Consider the following 17843-nt stretch of genomic DNA (forward strand, 5'->3'; position numbering starts at 1 on the left):
TGTTTAAAATGTAAAACATCTTAACTGATTTAACTATCTACCCTCAATTTACTTCAAACAAAATAGACACATGCAGCAGCTTATACTAACTAGCATTAATAATAGCTATAAAAATTATATATATATATATATATATATATAAAACCAAGGTTGACATCACCTACATGAACCAGTGCCCATCAGTGCTCTGTGCAGTCCTGGCATACTACCAAATTTGTAGCTCCTTTTCCTTTACTTATGTGTTTATTTAGTACTACCCTAAATAAATGTACTAACCTAAATGTGTATTTAGTATTTAGGTGGGATCAGATTGTTATACTTCAGGAATGTTCTCCTCTGTGTAAGAACAATTGAGCAAAAAGAGGCTGCTCCAAGGTGGCAACTTGTTAGAGAACACGCTATTGAGATATTGCTTGTTCCTGGTTGAGTGCTTCTACTTGTTAATAAGTAAAATATGACTCTTGGGGTCTCCATAAATGTCAAGGGGGACACCAGATGCGGACGTCCTGCCCAATATGCATAAAGGGATATGGTGGTGCCTCACTGACGAAGCTCAAATAAGGCCAAAACGATAGTCTGGGGTTGCCATGTTCCTTGTTCAGAGGAGAATTGCCTGGTATTTCAGGGCTGGGCAAAAAGAGGCTGTTTCCAGGTGGCAAATTTCCAGAGAACAAGCTATATGCTCTGTACAGCCCTTGCATACTACGGGCTTTGTAGCTGCTTTTCCTTTATTTAGTACTAAATGCATCCTCAATTCTAAATATTAATCTTGAAGCACTTTGTAGATACTACAGCAGAGTGCCCACTTACCTTAGCAGCTCGCATTAGAATTTCCCTCTCCTGTTCATCTTTTCTTTGCTTCTCTATCTGATCAAGCTGCTCAAAGAACTTTAATTGTGTTCGAACATCACTTGATTGTTCGTACCGGTCATCCTCCTACAACAGAAGTAAATGATATGACAGTCAGACATAAAACATCCTTCCACAATATGTGCATTAAAAAGGAAAAAGTAAAGCAAGATAATTATCTATAAATCTATGGATTCTGTTGCCTACTTAATTTCAGGGTAAGGTAGAAAACATCAACAGAGTCAAAATGATACAAAATGGTGTAGAGAACTTGGTCTCACTCTAACACCACACTATTTATGCTTACCCGATAAATTAATTTCTTGACAGGGAGAGTCCACGAGTCATCACGTGTGGGAATATTTTCCTACCGACCACCAAGAGGAGGCAAGAGACATTCCAACACACCAATGCTTTAAATCCCTCCTACTTCCCATGATCCTCAGTCATACATATAGCTAATTAGATGAGGAAAGAAAGAAAATGAAGGAAAAATAAAGTGGCTCAAAAAAGTGGAAAAACAAGTACTGCCACCACCTAAATAAAAAGAAAGGGTGTGGCTCATGGACTCTCATCATCATGAAAAAAATGAATTTATCAGGTAAGCATACATTTTGTTTTCTCTCATCAGTTGGTGAGAGTTGACTAGTCATCTCATATAGGAATCAATACCCAACCAGCAGAGTCCACAAGACCACCATGCAATAGAGGGGGACAAAAAGAGAAGGCAGGACATTACTGATCAGGCACAGTGGCCCGAAGAACTTTCCTGCCAAAGACAGCCTCCGAAGAAGAATACACATCAAAGTGATAAAAACCTTTAAAAACTTGCTAAAGAAGACTAAGTAGCTGCCTTACAAATCTGATCGCTACAAGAAGTAGCAACCACTCTAGTGGAATGAAGAGTAATGCTCTCTGTGGAGTATTCCCAATGACCATAAAAGCGTTGCGAAGTAAAGCTTTGAACCAAGCTCAAAAAAGTAACAGCCGTAGCTTTCTGACCTTTGTGAAGCTCAGAAACATTTACAAAAAGAAGCAAGTCCTAAAATCATGTGTGTCTTGCACATAATATTTGAGAGCTCTTTCAACATCCAAGTTTTTGAGAAGTCACTTTAGAATTTACAATAAGGAACCCCATTTTGCCGATTGACAGTAATCTGTAGATACTACCTTAGGAAGAAATTAATAGCTAGTGCTAAGAACAGCATTACGCTGATGAAAAACTAGAAAAGGAGGTGACATGACAAAGCATTAAGTTCAGAAACCCTTAAAAGCTGATGGTCTATACTAGGCATTGGCTCAAAAGGGAGGGTTTTAAAGAACCTACAAAAGCAGATTAAGATTCCAAGGAGGAGAAACTGGATGTATATGCCTGAACAAAGGCTTGAAAGTCAAGAATTTTCAGCAATTTCTTATGAAACAAAACAGAGAGAGTGACAAAAACTGACACTAGGGTCTTTATCTAGGCATTCCTGCAAGAATTCAAGAACTCTAGGAATTCTAAAATATTTCCAGCAATAACCTTTGCAAGAACACAAAGCAAAACTGGAAACCTGTTACTAGATATTTACTTAAAAAGAACCCTCCGAGAAAGGCACGAGGATATTTTAAAGAGATATGCAAGCCAAATCCTGCAAGGCCACTTTAGAGCGATAAGATTTGTTGAGGCTTGCTCTTGATTGATTCTGGCTATCACTCTGGATAGTAATACAAATGGAGGAAAATGTAAATCAGTTTGAACAACAAAGGAACCACTAAGGGCATCTATCATATTTGCCCAACGGTCCCGAGAAAAACACAATACTGAGGCAGTTTGTGATTCAAACAATAGGCCATGAAATTTCTCTCTGGCAGACTAACGTCTCACAATTTGGTCAAAAACTCAGAATCAGAAACCATTCTCCTGGGTGAAGAGACTAGCGACAGAGAAAGTCTGCCTCCAAAATTTTTCACAACTGGAATGTGGATTGCCGAAATCCTGCCCAACTCCCAGATGATTAATACTGCTGTGATGTTGTCTTAATGGAATCTCAGAAAAGATTTGTGTCTGAGGTCAGGCCAACTCTGGAGAGCCCTGAAGATTGCATGGAGTTCCAGAATAATTATGTGTAACCTTGCTCCATGAGGAGAATGAACTCAATGTGCACTCTGAGATCTCCTGACTGCACCCAGAATAGACTGGAATCTGTGGAGAGAACTACCCACACTTGCTGAAGAAAGGAGGCTCCCTGAACCAAGTTGAGCCTGCCACCAAGTCAGGGACTGTCTTGCCCTGTGATCTAACAGAATCCTCTGAGACAGATCCCCATTCTGTTGATGCAGCATCAGCAATTTGAAGGCCCGAAGATGAAATCTGTCAAATGGAACTGCACCACGAGGCCCACAACTTCCATGCACTGAGCAACAGAAGAGAGAGGATTCAGCTGTAGTTGGGCACAGGTCTTTTGCAGCTTCAGAAAAGTAAAAAACAATGTATGCTTACCTGATAAATTAATTTCTTTTATGGTGGTGAGAGTCCCCGATCCATTACTCCGGGGAAATACTACACCTGACCACTAGGAGGAGGCAAAGTTTCCCAAACTCCAAGAGTCCTATAAAACCCCTACCATCTCTAAGGTAACTAGTCTGACGTATAGCCAAGAAATAAGGGGTAGAAAAAGGAAAAGTAGAGCAAACACAATGAGGAGGGATAAAAAAAGGTGCAAAAAAAATACAAACAACCACTAGAACAAATCACAGGGTGGCATCTCGTGGAGTCTCACCACCATGAAAGAAATTAATTTATCATCAGACAAGAATAAATTATGTTTTCTTTCATACAGGTGGTGAAAGTCCACCATTCATTACTACTGGGAAACTAATACCCATGCAGTGATGACAACAAGTAATTAGGGCAGGACCAGCATGACATATCGTCTAATTGGAAGTTTATTTATATATATTATATATTTTCTTCCAACACTCTTACCACAATACTAGAAAGAGTAAATTTCCATCATGCAAAAAATAGCAAAACAAAAAATAAACTAATTCAACATCGAAAAGGAACAGCCTAAAGGACTTTCCTACCAAAGGCTGTTTCAGAAAGAGCAAAAACATAAAAATGAAAGAATTTAGAGAAAGTAGCAAAGAAGACCAAGTCGCTGTCTTGCAAATCTGACCAACAGAGACCTCATTCTTAAAGGCCCAAGATGTGGCAACTGACCTAGTAGAATGGGCAGCAATCTGTTTAGGAGGAGACTGACCCACCTCCAAGTTAGCCTTCTGAATCAAAAGCTTAAGCCAAGAAGCCAAGGAAACTTCTATAGCTTTCTGGCCTTTTCATATAGCCATAAAAAAGAACAAACTAAAAGTTTGCCTGAAATCCTAAGTGACCAGGAAATGGAACTTTAAAGCTCTGACAATAACCAAATTATGGAAAAGCCTCTCCTTGGAATTCTTAACATTAGGACAAAAAAATGGAACACTCATATTATCCGAAGACACTACCTTAGGTAAAAAACAAACAAACAAAACAGTTCTCAATATTGCATTATCCCGATGAGGTGGATTACAAGAAAGAGCAGAAAACTCAGCCAGCAGAGGATACTTGCGGATATACCAACAACCCCTCATGTGGAGGTCTATGTGACGCCTGAGGGCAGTTATGAGCTTTACCCGTGAGGGTATTGACATGACATAACTGAGGTAATCCTTTACACCTGCTTCACTCATTATCTTGGGAGAAACTGTCCTGAAGTCTTCCCTGAGTGAAGATGGAAGAGGGGTACTGGGTCTCAAGTCAGGTCTGAGTTCTCAATAAATAATTGGATAAGAAGTGAAATCTTGCTTTCAGAGCACCTCACTCAACCTCTTTTCTTGGAGGCCAAGAACAAACTGAGTGGAGAGAGGTGGTGGTAGGGATTAAAAGCTCTTGTTAGGGTTCTTGACCTCCTCCTAGTGGCAGGAAAGATATCACATGTTATAGATACCTATGGACTCTCATTACCTAATGTAATAAATAGAGATAATCAAACATAAGGCTATATTACACAACTAAAAGGTTTTGAAGCAAGGGAAAAGAAAAAAAAAAAGAAAAAACTTACCCCTTCCAAATAAAGAATTAATCAGGAAAGCAAGGCCATAGAACGCTAACCTGACATTGTAAAAAAAGAATGTGTGCTGGAGAACGAGCACACTACACATCTAATAATGCACTCAAAAACTAAAGAAGGAACATACGCCTAAACTAATAAGGCAAAAAGGCAAAAATGTGCACCAAATGCGCTAATCAGATAAGCGAACGCACATTAACGCAACGATAGGATAAGTGTGAGCAAAATATTTTTTTTAAGGAGAATAGAAACTTTTTTTTAAAAATTGTCAATGAGCCATATAAAATAAATAGCACTGTCCCTAGGCTACACAGTATAAAAATGTAAATAAATTATAGCCTAACAGGCTTATATGAGTGCCATAGTAATTATAAAAAATGTAATTTATACTTACCTGATAAATTCCTTTTGTTTCATGGTGGTGACAGTCCACAATACTTTACTCATGGAAATTACTTCTCTACAGCTAGAAGGAGGCAAAGTTTCCCAAAGCTTCAAGAGCTCTATATAAACCCTCCCACCTCACATATACCTTAGTCTAACATATAGCCATGTCAGTGAGGTAAAAAAAAAAAAGTATTAAGAGCTTAAAATGTAGCAGGGAAAAAAATAAGATATTCTTTTGTTTTTTTGAGCACCTTAAGACTAGGGTGGAGGCTCGTGGACTCTCACCACCATGAAAGAAAGGAATTTATCAGGCAAGTATAAATTCGTATTTATTTCATTCATACAGGTGGTGAGAGTCCACAATCCCTTACTCATGGGAATGAATACCCAAGCTGTGAAAGTCCACGAGTTTTAAAAAAAGGAAGGGATTTTTAAAAAACAAAAAACAACAAAACTTTTTGCTCAATATTTTAATGCCCTGGCAACATCCAAATAATGCAAGGATCTTTCTGAAACATTCTTAGGATTGTGACACAAAGAAGGAACAACAATCTCTCTGTTTATGTTGTTAGATGAAACAACCTTAGGCAAGAAATTAAAAGCTGTCCAGATAAGACGAATCTCAAGAATGAGCAGACAAATCAAAAACTCGTTTTGCAGAAGAAATAGCCAAAAGAAACAACACTTGTTGATCCCTGGACCTTGCAAAGTACCAGGGAAGTTTGTTGTTAAAACGAGAGGCCATCAGATCTACCTCTGGTAGACCCCAAAGGTCCACTATGAGACTGAATACATCCTGATGAAGAGACCATTCCCCTGGATGAAGAGACTGGCGACTGAGGAAGTCTACTTCCCAACTAACCACTACAGGAATATGAACAACAGAAAACAAACTAGAATTGGTTTCTGCCCATGAAAGATTTCAAGACCCTTCATTCATGGCCAGGGAGCTGTGCATTCCCCCTTGATAATTGACATAAGCTACTGCTGTCACATTGTCTGACTGAAAGCGGAGGTAAGATTCCCTCCTCAATAGAGGTCAAGCTTGAAGGGCCCTGAAAATAGCACAGAGTATTGATAGGAAGCCTCGCCTCCTGAGGACTCCAGACCCCTTGTGCTATCAGAGACCCCTAAACTGCTCCCCAACCTGAAAAAGACTTGCATCTGTTGTGATTACAAACAAGGAAGTATGAACAAAAGGAGCCACCTAAATACTAAACTGATGATTCAACCACCAAGCCAGAGACTGATTTGCACTGGAATCTAGAAATATTCTTTGAGATATCTGAGAATAATCCCTGCACCATTGGCGCAGCATACAAAGCTGAAGAGGCTTCATGTGAAACCGAGCAAAGGGGATTGTATCTGAGGCTGCAATAATGAGGCCCAATACTTCCATTCACTCAGCCACTGTAGAGAGAGACTGCAGGTTCAGACAAGCTGACACCAATTTCACGCTCTTAAGATCTCTAAGAGAAAGACTCATGGACACTGAATCTATCTGGAAAACAAGGAAATAAATCCTTGTCTGAGGAATTAAAGAACTCTGGCAAATTGATCCACCAACAATGATTTTTAATAAACAACAACAGTTGTTTAATATGATATTCTTTTTTTTTTTTAATAATTTTTTAAACTTTATTTGAAGATAATTTCAACAATACAAAAATAGTTTCGAAACATTAGGATACCCAAATGTATCTTTGATTTGTACAGACAGATAATATCAATACCAAGTGGAGCGTCAGATTTTCTAAAGTCAGTTTAAGAGAAGAAAAAAAAAAAAAATTTACCTGCGGAAATATATAAAGTAATTTATGGACATAGTTTTTTACTTGCAAAAAATAAAACTTATGCTTATTCTGGACTATAGGAAAGTTATTTTGAGATTCCAAGAAGTTATACAGTCTCTTAGTTTTAGAGTCAAAAAGCTCTGCAATAGAAAGAACTTTATGGGGTGACCAATCTCTAAAAATATTTACTTAGTTACCTAATGGAAACAGGCAGTTGCCTTAAATAGGTAGACATTTAGAGATATTAGTTGAATGGCCAAGTAGCCTCATGGTCTTTCTCCATGCACCTAAAATATCTTTGAATAAAGGGTGGGTAGCAAGTGTCCCTCCCAATATTTTGTTAGATGCATGTACTATAAACCCCATAGAATGTGGGAGACAGACCTCTTCCTCTAAATATCTATCAGAAAGTTTATATGATTGAAATAACCATTTCTATTGGGAGGCGTATTAAAGTTGCTAAGTTATACCATTCCACATTGGGGAGGGCTAAGCCACCCCCCGTATATGGTTGGTACAAGGACTCTAGTTTTATTCTGGGTTTCCTCCCAATCCAGAGAAAAAAATCTTAAAGCGCGATTAAAGCGCCATAAGTCCGCTTTTTTTTATAAGGAAAGGAAGCATTCTACATGGATATAAAATTTTAGGGACTATAAACATTTTGTAAAGATTTATTTTACCTGTAATTAAAACCGGAAGAAATGCCCAACTTCTCAATTTTATCATCATTTCTTGAAGGATTGTAAGAATATTATCATAATACCATTCAGCCGGATTAGTAGAAAGTTTCAAGCCCAGATATTCTAGAGCATTAGATTCAATAAAATCATAAGATTGAGTTTTGTTTCTTCTATTCAACCAAATTACTTTTGATTTTGCAAAATTGGTTTTATAACCAGGCACACTGCCATAGTTGTTTAAAAGTTTTAGTACCGGGTTAATAGTATCTTTAGGATTGTTAAAGTGAAGGTCAATTTTCATCAATGAGTGCCCGGTTTTTAAAAATACTTTTAAAAACAGGGGCACTTTCATTGATGAAAATTAACATTGCACTGGATTTTAAGAAATACGTACCTTTTACTCCTGCAAAACCGGATCACCGATCTCAGCCTCAGTTCCTCTGTAGTGACGTCAGAAATGACGAAAACCGGCTTCCTCCAATAATGGCTTGCACCCCAGAGCGTCCAGCTCGTGATGCCTGGCTGTGATTGGAGGAAGCCAGTTTCGTCATTGCTGTGGTCTACAGCAGGAAGAAGAAGGAGGGGGATCGTCGATCCGGCTTTGCAGAAGTAAAAGGTAAGTATTTCTTCAAATACAGTGCTATGTTAATTTTCATCAATGAAAGTGCCCCTGTTTTTAAAAGTATTTTTAAAAACCGGGCACTCATTGGTGAAAATTGACCTTCACTTTAACAAAAAGAAGTAAATCATCAGCGAATAGAGATACTTTTAGCGATACCTTGCCTTTATTAATTCCTATCAGAATTTCTCTCAATTTAACCGCCAGTGGCTCTAAAACTAAATAAAAAAGTAAGGGAGAAATGGGACACCCCTGGCGTGTACCTCTCGAGAGTGTAAATCTGAATATATGTTTCTAATAAAGTTTTCACCAAACCCAAACCTTTTTATGACTCTGAACATAAATGGCCATTCCACTCTGTCGAAGGCCTTCTCTGCATCCAGAGATAACAGGAAGGCCTCCGGCAGAGCGGAGTTATCTCCATTATACAAGGAGATTGCATGAAGGATTTTCCTTATATTTTTTTCAGAAGATCTACCACTCACAAAGCCTACTTGATCCTTGTGTACAATTTTAGGCATGATTGGTTTCACTCTTTCTGCCTCAATCTTCATCAGAATCTTATAATCAAGATTGAGCAGAGAGATTGGCCTATAAGCTGTTACATCTGAGCTGTCTTTATTGGGTTTAGGAATTAGGACAATATTAGCCCTTTTGAAATTGTCGGAGACCTTGATACTGTCCTCAAAATAATTTTTGTATAGGTCCTTTAAGACCGGTGTGATCTCTTCCAACAACAAAAGATAAAACTCCACGGGCAGATTATCTGGGCCAGGTGTTTTTCCTTTGGATAGGGATCTAATAACTTTTACTATTTCCTGCTCGCTAATGGGCCCATCCAAAGCTTCCGAATCTAAACTTGATACTGATGGTAAGACTAAGGAGGCTAAAAACCGGTCAATATCCGCTAATCGAGGATTTTGTGAGGTATAGAGATCAGTATAGAATTTATGAAATACTAAAGCTATTTGATCCTGATCTGAAATAGTAATATTATCCTTTTTAATGGCTAGAATTGGTTTCCTTTGAGTTTGTGTTTTAAAAATGGATGCCAAAAGCTTGCCGGCTTTGTTACCGTACCTTTTAAAATTTAGCTGCTTTCATTTGAATTGAATCCTGGGCTTGTTCCAACAAGAAGTGGTCCGTTTCTTTTTTTAATAGAAAAATACTTATCTTTATTTATTGTAGAGGGAGTGTTTATATAGAGAGTATAAGCTTGTTTAAGTTTATTTGTTAATTCTTGAGATCTAAATGCCTGTTTCTTTTTTAATCTAGCCATATAAGAAATTATCTCCGCCTTTAAATAAACTTTGGCAGTTTCCCAAAAAAATATAATTTATGCTTACCTGATAAATTCATTTCTCCTGTAGTGTAGTCAGTCCACGGGTCATCCATTACTTATGGGATTATAACTCCTCCCTAACAGGAAGTGCAAGAGGATCACCCAAGCAGAGCTGCTATATAGCTCCTCCCCTCTACGTCATATCCAGTCATTCGACCGAAACCATACGAGAAAGGAGAAACTATAGGGTGCAGTGGTGACTGGAGTTTAATTAAAATTTAGACCTGCCGTAAAAACAGGGCGGGCCGTGGACTGACTACACTACAGGAGAAATGAATTTATAAGGTAAGCATAAATTATATTTTCTCCTGTTAAGTGTAGTCAGTCCACGGGTCATCCATTACTTATGGGATACCAATATCAAAGCTAAAAGTACACGGATGACGGGAGGGACAGGCAGGATCTTTACACGGAAGGAACCACTGCCTGTAGAACCTTTCTCCCAAAAACAGCCTCCGAAGAAGCAAAAGTGCCAAATTTGTAAAATTTTTAAAAAGTGTGAAGTGAAGACCAAGTTGCAGCCTTGCAAATCTGTTCAACAGAGGCCTCATTCTTAAAGGCCCAAGTGGAAGCCACAGCTCTAGTAGAATGAGCTGTAATCCTTTCAGGAGGCTGCTGTCCAGCAGTCTCATAGGCTAAACGTATTATGCTACGAAGCCAAAAAGAGAGAGAGGTAGCCGAAGCTTTTTGACCTCTCCTCTGTCCAGAATAAACGACAAACAGGGAAGAAGTTTGACGAAAATCTTTAGTTGCCTGCAAATAAAATTTCAGGGCACGGACGACGTCCAGATTGTGCAAAAGTCGTTCCTTCTTTGAAGAAGGGTTAGGGCACAATGATGGAACAACAATCTCTTGATTGATATTCTTGTTAGTGACTACCTTAGGTAAGAACCCAGGTTTAGTACGCAGAACTACCTTGTCTGAATGAAAAATCAGATAAGGAGAATCACAATGTAAGGCCGATAACTCAGAGACTCTTCGAGCCGAGGAAATAGCCATTAAAAACAGAACTTTCCAAGATAACAGCTTGATATCGATGGAATGAAGGGGTTCAAACGGAACACCCTGCAGAACGTTAAGAACTAAGTTTAAGCTCCACGGCGGAGCAACAGTCTTAAACACAGGCTTAATCCTAGCCAAAGCCTGACAAAAAGCCTGAACGTCTGGAACTTCTGCCAGACGTTTGTGTAAAAGGATAGACAGAGCTGAACCTTTAACGAACTAGCAGATAAACCCTTTTCTAAACCTTCTTGTAGAAAAGACAATATCCTAGGAATCCTAACCTTACTCCATGAGTAACTCTTGGATTCGCACCAATATAAGTATTTACGCCATATTTTATGGTAAATTTTCCTGGTAACAGGTTTCCTAGCCTGTATTAAGGTATCAATCACTGACTCCGAGAATCCACGCTTTGATAGAATCAAGCGTTCAATCTCCATGCAGTCAGCCTCAGAGAAATTAGATTTGGATGTTTGAAAGGACCCTGAATCAGAAGGTCCTGTCTCAGAGGCAGAGACCATGGTGGACAGGACGACATGTCCACTAGATCTGCATACCAGGTCCTGCGTGGCCACGCAGGCGCTATTAGAATCACCGATGCTCTCTCCTGTTTGATCCTGGCAATCAATCGAGGAAGCATCGGGAAAGGTGGAAACACATAAGCCATGTTGAAGACCCAATGTGCTGTCAGAGCATCTATCAGCACCTCTCCCGGGTCCCTGGACCTGGATCCGTAACAAGGAAGCTTGGCGTTCTCGCGAGACGCCATGAGATCCAGATCTGGTTTGCCCCAATGATGAAGCAGTTGGGCAAACACCTCCGGATGAAGTTCCCACTCTCCCGGATGAAAGGTCTGGCGACTTAGAAAATCCGCCTCCCAGTTCTCCACGCCTGGGATGTGGATCGCTGACAGGTGGCAAGAGTGAGACTCTGCCCAGCGAATTATCTTTGAGACTTCCATCATCACTAGGGAACTCCTTGTTCCTCCTTGATGGTTGATGTAAGCCACAGTTGTGATGTTGTCCGACTGAAACCTGATGAAACTCAGAGTTGCTAACTGAGGCCAAGCCAGAAGAGCATTGAAAATTGTTCTTAATTCCAGAATGTTTATTGGAAGGAGTCTCTCCTCCTGAGTCCATGATCCCTGAGCCTTCAGGGAATTCCAGACTGCGCCCCAACCTAGAAGGCTGGCGTCTGTTGTTACAATCGTCCAATCTGACCTGCGGAAGGGCATCCCCTTGGACAGATGTGGCCGAGAAAGCCACCATAGAAGAGAATCTCTGGTCTCTTGATCCAGATTTAGCAGAGGGGACAAATCTGAGTAATCCCCATTCCACTGACTTAGCATGCACAATTGCAGCGGTCTGAGATGCAGGCGCGCAAATGGTACTATGTCCATTGCCGCTACCATTAAGCCGATTACCTCCATGCACTGAGCCACTGACGGGTGTTGAATGGAATGAAGGACACGGCAAGCATTTAGAAGTTTTGATAACCTGTCCTCCGTCAGGTAAATTTTCATTTCTACAGAATCTATAAGAGTCCCTAGAAAGGGAACTCTTGTGAGTGGCAATAGAGAACTCTTTTCTACGTTCACCTTCCACCCATGCGACCTTAGAAATGCCAGAACTAACTCTGTATGAGACTTGGCAGTTTGGAAACTTGACGCTTGTATCAGAATGTCATCTAGGTACGGAGCTACCGCTATGCCTCGCGGTCTTAGTACCGCCAGAAGAGAGCACAGAACCTTTGTAAAGATTCTTGGAGCCGTAGCTAACCCGAAGGGAAGAGCTACAAACTGGTAATGCCTGTTTAGGAAGGCAAATCTTAGATACCGGTAATGATCCTTGTGAATCGGTATGTGAAGGTAGGCATCCTTTAAATCCACTGTGGTCATGTACTGACCCTCTTGGATCATGGGTAAGATGGTTCGAATAGTTTCCATTTTGAACGATGGAACTCTTAGGAATTTGTTTGATCTTTAAGTCCAAGATTGGTCTGAAGGTTCCCTCTTTTTTGGGAACCACAAACAGATTTGAATAGAATCCTTGCCCGTGTTCCGACCGCGGAACTGGGTGGATCACTCCCATTAGTAAGAGGTCTTGTATACAGCGTAGAAACACCTCTTTTTTTATCTGGTTTGCTGATAACCTTGAAAGATGAAATCTCCCTTGTGGAGAAGCTTTGAAGTCCAGAAGATATCCCTGAGATATGATCTCCAACGCCCAGGGATCCTTGACATCTCTTGCCCAAGCCTGGGCGAAGAGAGAAAGTCTGCCCCCCACTAGATCCGTTTCCGGATCGGGGGCCCTCACTTCATGCTGTCTTAGGGGCAGCAGCAGGTTTTCTGGCCTGCTTGCCCTTGTTCCAGGACTGGTTAGGTTTCCAGCCCTGTCTGTAGCGAGCAACAGTTCCTTCCTGTCTTGGAGCGGAGGAAGTTGATGCTGCTCCTGCCTTGAAGTTACGAAAGGCACGAAAATTAGACTGTTTAGCCTTTGGTTTGGCCCTGTCTTGAGGCAGGGCATGTCCCTTACCTCCAGTAATGTCAGCGATAATTTCTTTCAAGCCGGGCCCGAATAATGTCTGCCCTTTGAAAGGAATATTAAGCAATTTAGATTTAGAAGTCACATCAGCTGACCAGGATTTAAGCCACAGCGCTCTGCGCGCTTGAATGGCGAATCCGGAGTTCTTAGCCGTAAGTTTGGTTAAGTGTACTACGGCATCAGAAATAAATGAATTAGCTAGCTTAAGGGCTTTAAGCTTGTTCATAATCTCATCCAATGGAGCTGTGCTAAGGGTCTCTTCCAGAGACTCAAACCAGAATGCCGCCAAAGCAGTGACAGGCGCGATGCATGCAAGGGGTTGTAATATAAAACCTTGCTGAACAAACATTTTCTTAAGGTAACCCTCTAACTTTTTATCCATTGGATCTGAAAAAGCACAGCTATCCTCCACCGGGATAGTGGTGCGCTTAGCCAGAGTAGAAACTGCTCCCTCCACCTTAGGGACCGTCTGCCATAGGTCCCGTGTGGTTGCGTCTATTGGAAACATTTTTCTAAATATAGGAGGGGGTGAAAAGGGAACACCGGGTCTATCCCACTCCTTGTTAACAATTTCTGTAAGCCTTTTAGGTATAGGAAAAACGTCAGTACACGCCGGTACCGCAAAATATTTATCCAGCCTACATACTTTCTCTGGAATTGCAACCGTGTTACAATCATTCAGAGCCGCTAATACCTCCCCTAGTAATACACTGAGGTTCTCAAGCTTAAATTTAAAATTTGAAATCTCTGAATCCAGTTTACTTGGATCAGATCCGTCACCCACAGAATGAAGCTCTCCGTCCTCATGTTCTGCAAATTGTGACGCAGTATCAGACATGGCTCTACTATTATCAGCGCACTCTGTTCTTACCCCAGAGTGATCGCGTTTACCTCTTAATTCTGGCAATTTAGATAGTACTTCAGTCATAACATTAGCCATGTCTTGCAAAGTGATTTGTATAGGCCGCCCTGATGTACTTGGCGCCACAATATCACGCACCTCCTGAGCGGGAGGCGAAGGTACTGACACGTGAGGAGAGTTAGTCGGCATAACTTCCCCCTCGTTGTCTGGTGATATTTTTTTAACATATAAAGTTTGACTTTTATTCAAAGTAACATCTATACATTGAGTGCACAAATTTCTATTGGGCTCCACATTGGCCTTTAAACATAGTGAACAAACAGATTCATTTGTGTCAGACATGTTTAAACAGACTAGCAATAACACTAGCAAGCTTGGAAAAAAACTTTTAAATAAATTTACAAGCTATATAAAAAACGCTACTGCGCCTTTAAGAAACATAAAAATGTGACACAGTTGAATTAACAATGAACCAAATATGTTAAAACAACCAAATTTTAACAGAAAATGTATAAAGTTAGCAGAGGATTGCACCAGCAAAAGGATGATTAACCCCTTAATACCCAAAACGGATAACAGTTGAAATAATAAACGTTTTTATCACAGTCAAACACACTCACAGGTCTGCTGTGACTGATTACCTCCCTCAAACTAATTTTGGAGACCCCTGGGCTCTGTAGAGACGTCCTGGATCATGGAGGAAGAAATAGGAAGACTGTGACTAAATTTTTACTGCGCAATAAAGCGCTAAAATAGGCCCCTCCCACTCATATTACAACAGTGGGGAAGCTCAGTAAACTGTTTTTATTCAGAAAAAAACGACAGCCATGTGGTAAAAATCATGCCCATAAAGTTTTATCACCAAGTACCTCAGAAAACACGATTAACATGCCAGTAAACGTTTTAAAAATTGAAAATTATGAAGTGTTATTAATAAGCCTGCTGCTAGTCGCTTTCACTGCAGTGCAGGCTCAAATATTACTTTAATATTGACAGTATTTTCTCAGTGAAATTCCATTCCCCAGAAATACCTCAGAGATTACATACATACATATCAGCCTGATACCAGTCGCTACTACTGCATTTAAGGCTGCACTTACATTACATCGGTATTAGCAGTATTTTCTCAGTCAATTCCATTCCTTAGAAAATAATTTACTGCAAATACCTCCTTGCAGGTGGGCCCTGCATGCTATCCCCTGTTCTGAAGTTACCTCACTCCTCAGAATGGCCGAGAACAGCAAGTGGATCTTAGTTACGACCGCTAAGATCATACACAAACTCAGGTAGATTCTTCTTCTAATGCTGCCTGAGAACAAACAACACACTCCGGTGCCGTTTAAAATAACAAACTTTTGATTGAAGAAATAAAAACTAAGTTTAACACACCACAGTCCTCTCACACGTCCTATCTTTAGTTAGGTGCAAGAGAATGACTGGATATGACGTAGAGGGGAGGAGCTATATAGCAGCTCTGCTTGGGTGATCCTCTTGCACTTCCTGTTAGGGAGGAGTTATAATCCCATAAGTAATGGATGACCCGTGGACTGACTACACTTAACAGGAGAAATAGGGACATTATCTCTACAGTGGCCGTTAAAAGCGCAGTATTCTTCCATGCATTGATCAAAAAGGACTTAAATTTGACTGAATTTATCAGATAAGTTGGGAAAAAGAAAGAGTTAAATGTATAAGGTTTCTTAATTTGAAGTGTTAATGTAACAGGAGCGTGATCTGATAGAGGGAATTCTAAGATATCACATTTGGAGACCTTAGATGCCAAGGATTCTGATATTAAATATAAGTCCAACCTAGACAACGTGTTATGGGACTTGGAATGACATGTGAATTCTTGCAAATTAGGATTTAGATTTCTCCAAATGTCACTAAGATTAAGTGATTGAACAAATAAATTAAATATTTTCTTTTCATATTTAAGCTGAGATTTCGAGTGTATAAATTTTCTCTTGTGGTAACCCAATCTAGTTCTATTAAGATATGAAAAAGGGGTGATGTTAAAGTCACCTGTAACAATTATCTTGTCCTTTGAGAATTTGAGAATACACTTAAGTAATTGATTCCAGAATACCTCGTCTGAATTATTAGGACCATATAGATTAACTATTAGGTAAATCTGATTTTGAATCTTCATTCTAATCATTAGATATCTGGCCTCCTTATCTTTTACTACTTTGATAATTTCATGGTCCAGGTTTTTGTGAATTAATATCATAACCCCTCTTGCCGCTTTCTTATATGAAGAAAAAAAGGAGTGAGTGAAACCCCGTACTTTAAATTTTGCATGTAATGCATCAGAAAGATGCGTTTCTTGCAGGCATATTATATCCAAAGATTTTTTACTTAGTAGGTTCCCCACAGCCTTCCTTTTACAGGAGAGTGTATTCCGCCAATATTCCACGACAACAACCTTATCTTCTACTTCTTTTTATAAATATACTTAAACTTCGGCAGAATAATGGGCTTAAGAGGAATAATCGGAGACACTGGGGAGTGGAGAGAGGAAGGGCGAAGGGAAAAAATAAATAAACAACCCTCATTCCCAACAATGTTTAGACTTTTTACACCAAAAAAGAGATATAAAACCAAAAGGTGACGATCAACGTTCATTGTGTCAAAATTTAACCCCAATATTATAAAATTAGGGGCTATTTAAATGGAGGCATCCATAATAAAGTAAAAACAAATAAACAAAAAAAGAAATAAAGAAAATAGCAAAATCACACCTATAGTAAAATCACAGAACAGAACTACGTGCATTTCTACTCATATATATCAGAATTTATATGCGTGTAAAGTGGAATAAAACAAACAAACTCTCGGTCCCAGCCTTTCTCAAAGTTTTTAGGCCAAGAGAAACATGTGAAGCAAAAAGTGTTTACCAACATATATTGTGTCTACAATTGACCCCCTTTTTATAAAGTTAGGGATTGTCTAAGTGCAAGCATCAGCACTATAAAAATACAAAATCACACCTATAATGGCATTATTAATTGTGCAACAAAAATACATACATTTTAATCAAATATGGGAAAGAATTCTCTCTTTTTTTTTTTTTTTGAAAGAAAAGAAGTATTTAACTTCTTCAAAAAGAGAAAAAAAAAAGAAAAAAAAGAAAGGAAGTATTTAACTTCTCCAAAAAATATAACGTTAAAAAACTCCACTTTAGAAAAAAATGCTACTAAATACATAAATACACATAGATCAAGGGCTCTCATCAAATAGAAATTATCATTTTGATTCATTATCCAAAAAGGATTGTGCTGCTTCTGGGGTTTCAAAAACAAAAAAATTTGACCCAGACTTGATTCTGAGCTTTGCTGGGTAAAGTAAAGAAAAAAACCTCTTTTCCTGCACTAGGCGGGAACATATAGGGGAAAATTGTCTCCTTTTTGAAGAGGTCTCTATTGAGAAGTCCTGGAAAATCAAAATCCTTGCATCATTGAATTGAAGAATTTGTTGCTTCCTGAATGCTTGGATAATCTTGTTCTTTCCTTGGAAGTTTAGGAACTTGGCAATGACTGGGCACGGTTTCTTTGGGCCTTGAACCGTCTCCTAAACTTTATTTTGTGATAACACATCTTCTAGCTTAACACTCATATTTTGAATATCCTCACTGTCCGAAAGCCTTTGCTCCAGCTGGTTAATTCTATC

General features: G+C 39.4%; 1 protein-coding gene across 1 annotated transcript in view; it reads right to left on the reverse strand.

Annotated features, from left to right (window-relative positions):
• TAF4 (TATA-box binding protein associated factor 4) overlaps positions 1 to 17843 on the reverse strand; it is a gene marked incomplete in the record, with an annotated part of 557264 nt that overhangs the window by 26654 nt on the left and 512767 nt on the right. The window contains 1 exon segment of the mRNA XM_053705882.1: positions 811 to 936. Within this exon segment, the coding sequence (XP_053561857.1) occupies positions 811 to 936 (126 nt within the window).

Source organism: Bombina bombina, chromosome 1 (assembly GCF_027579735.1).
Source record: "Bombina bombina isolate aBomBom1 chromosome 1, aBomBom1.pri, whole genome shotgun sequence".
Lineage (NCBI taxonomy): Eukaryota > Metazoa > Chordata > Amphibia > Anura > Bombinatoridae > Bombina > Bombina bombina.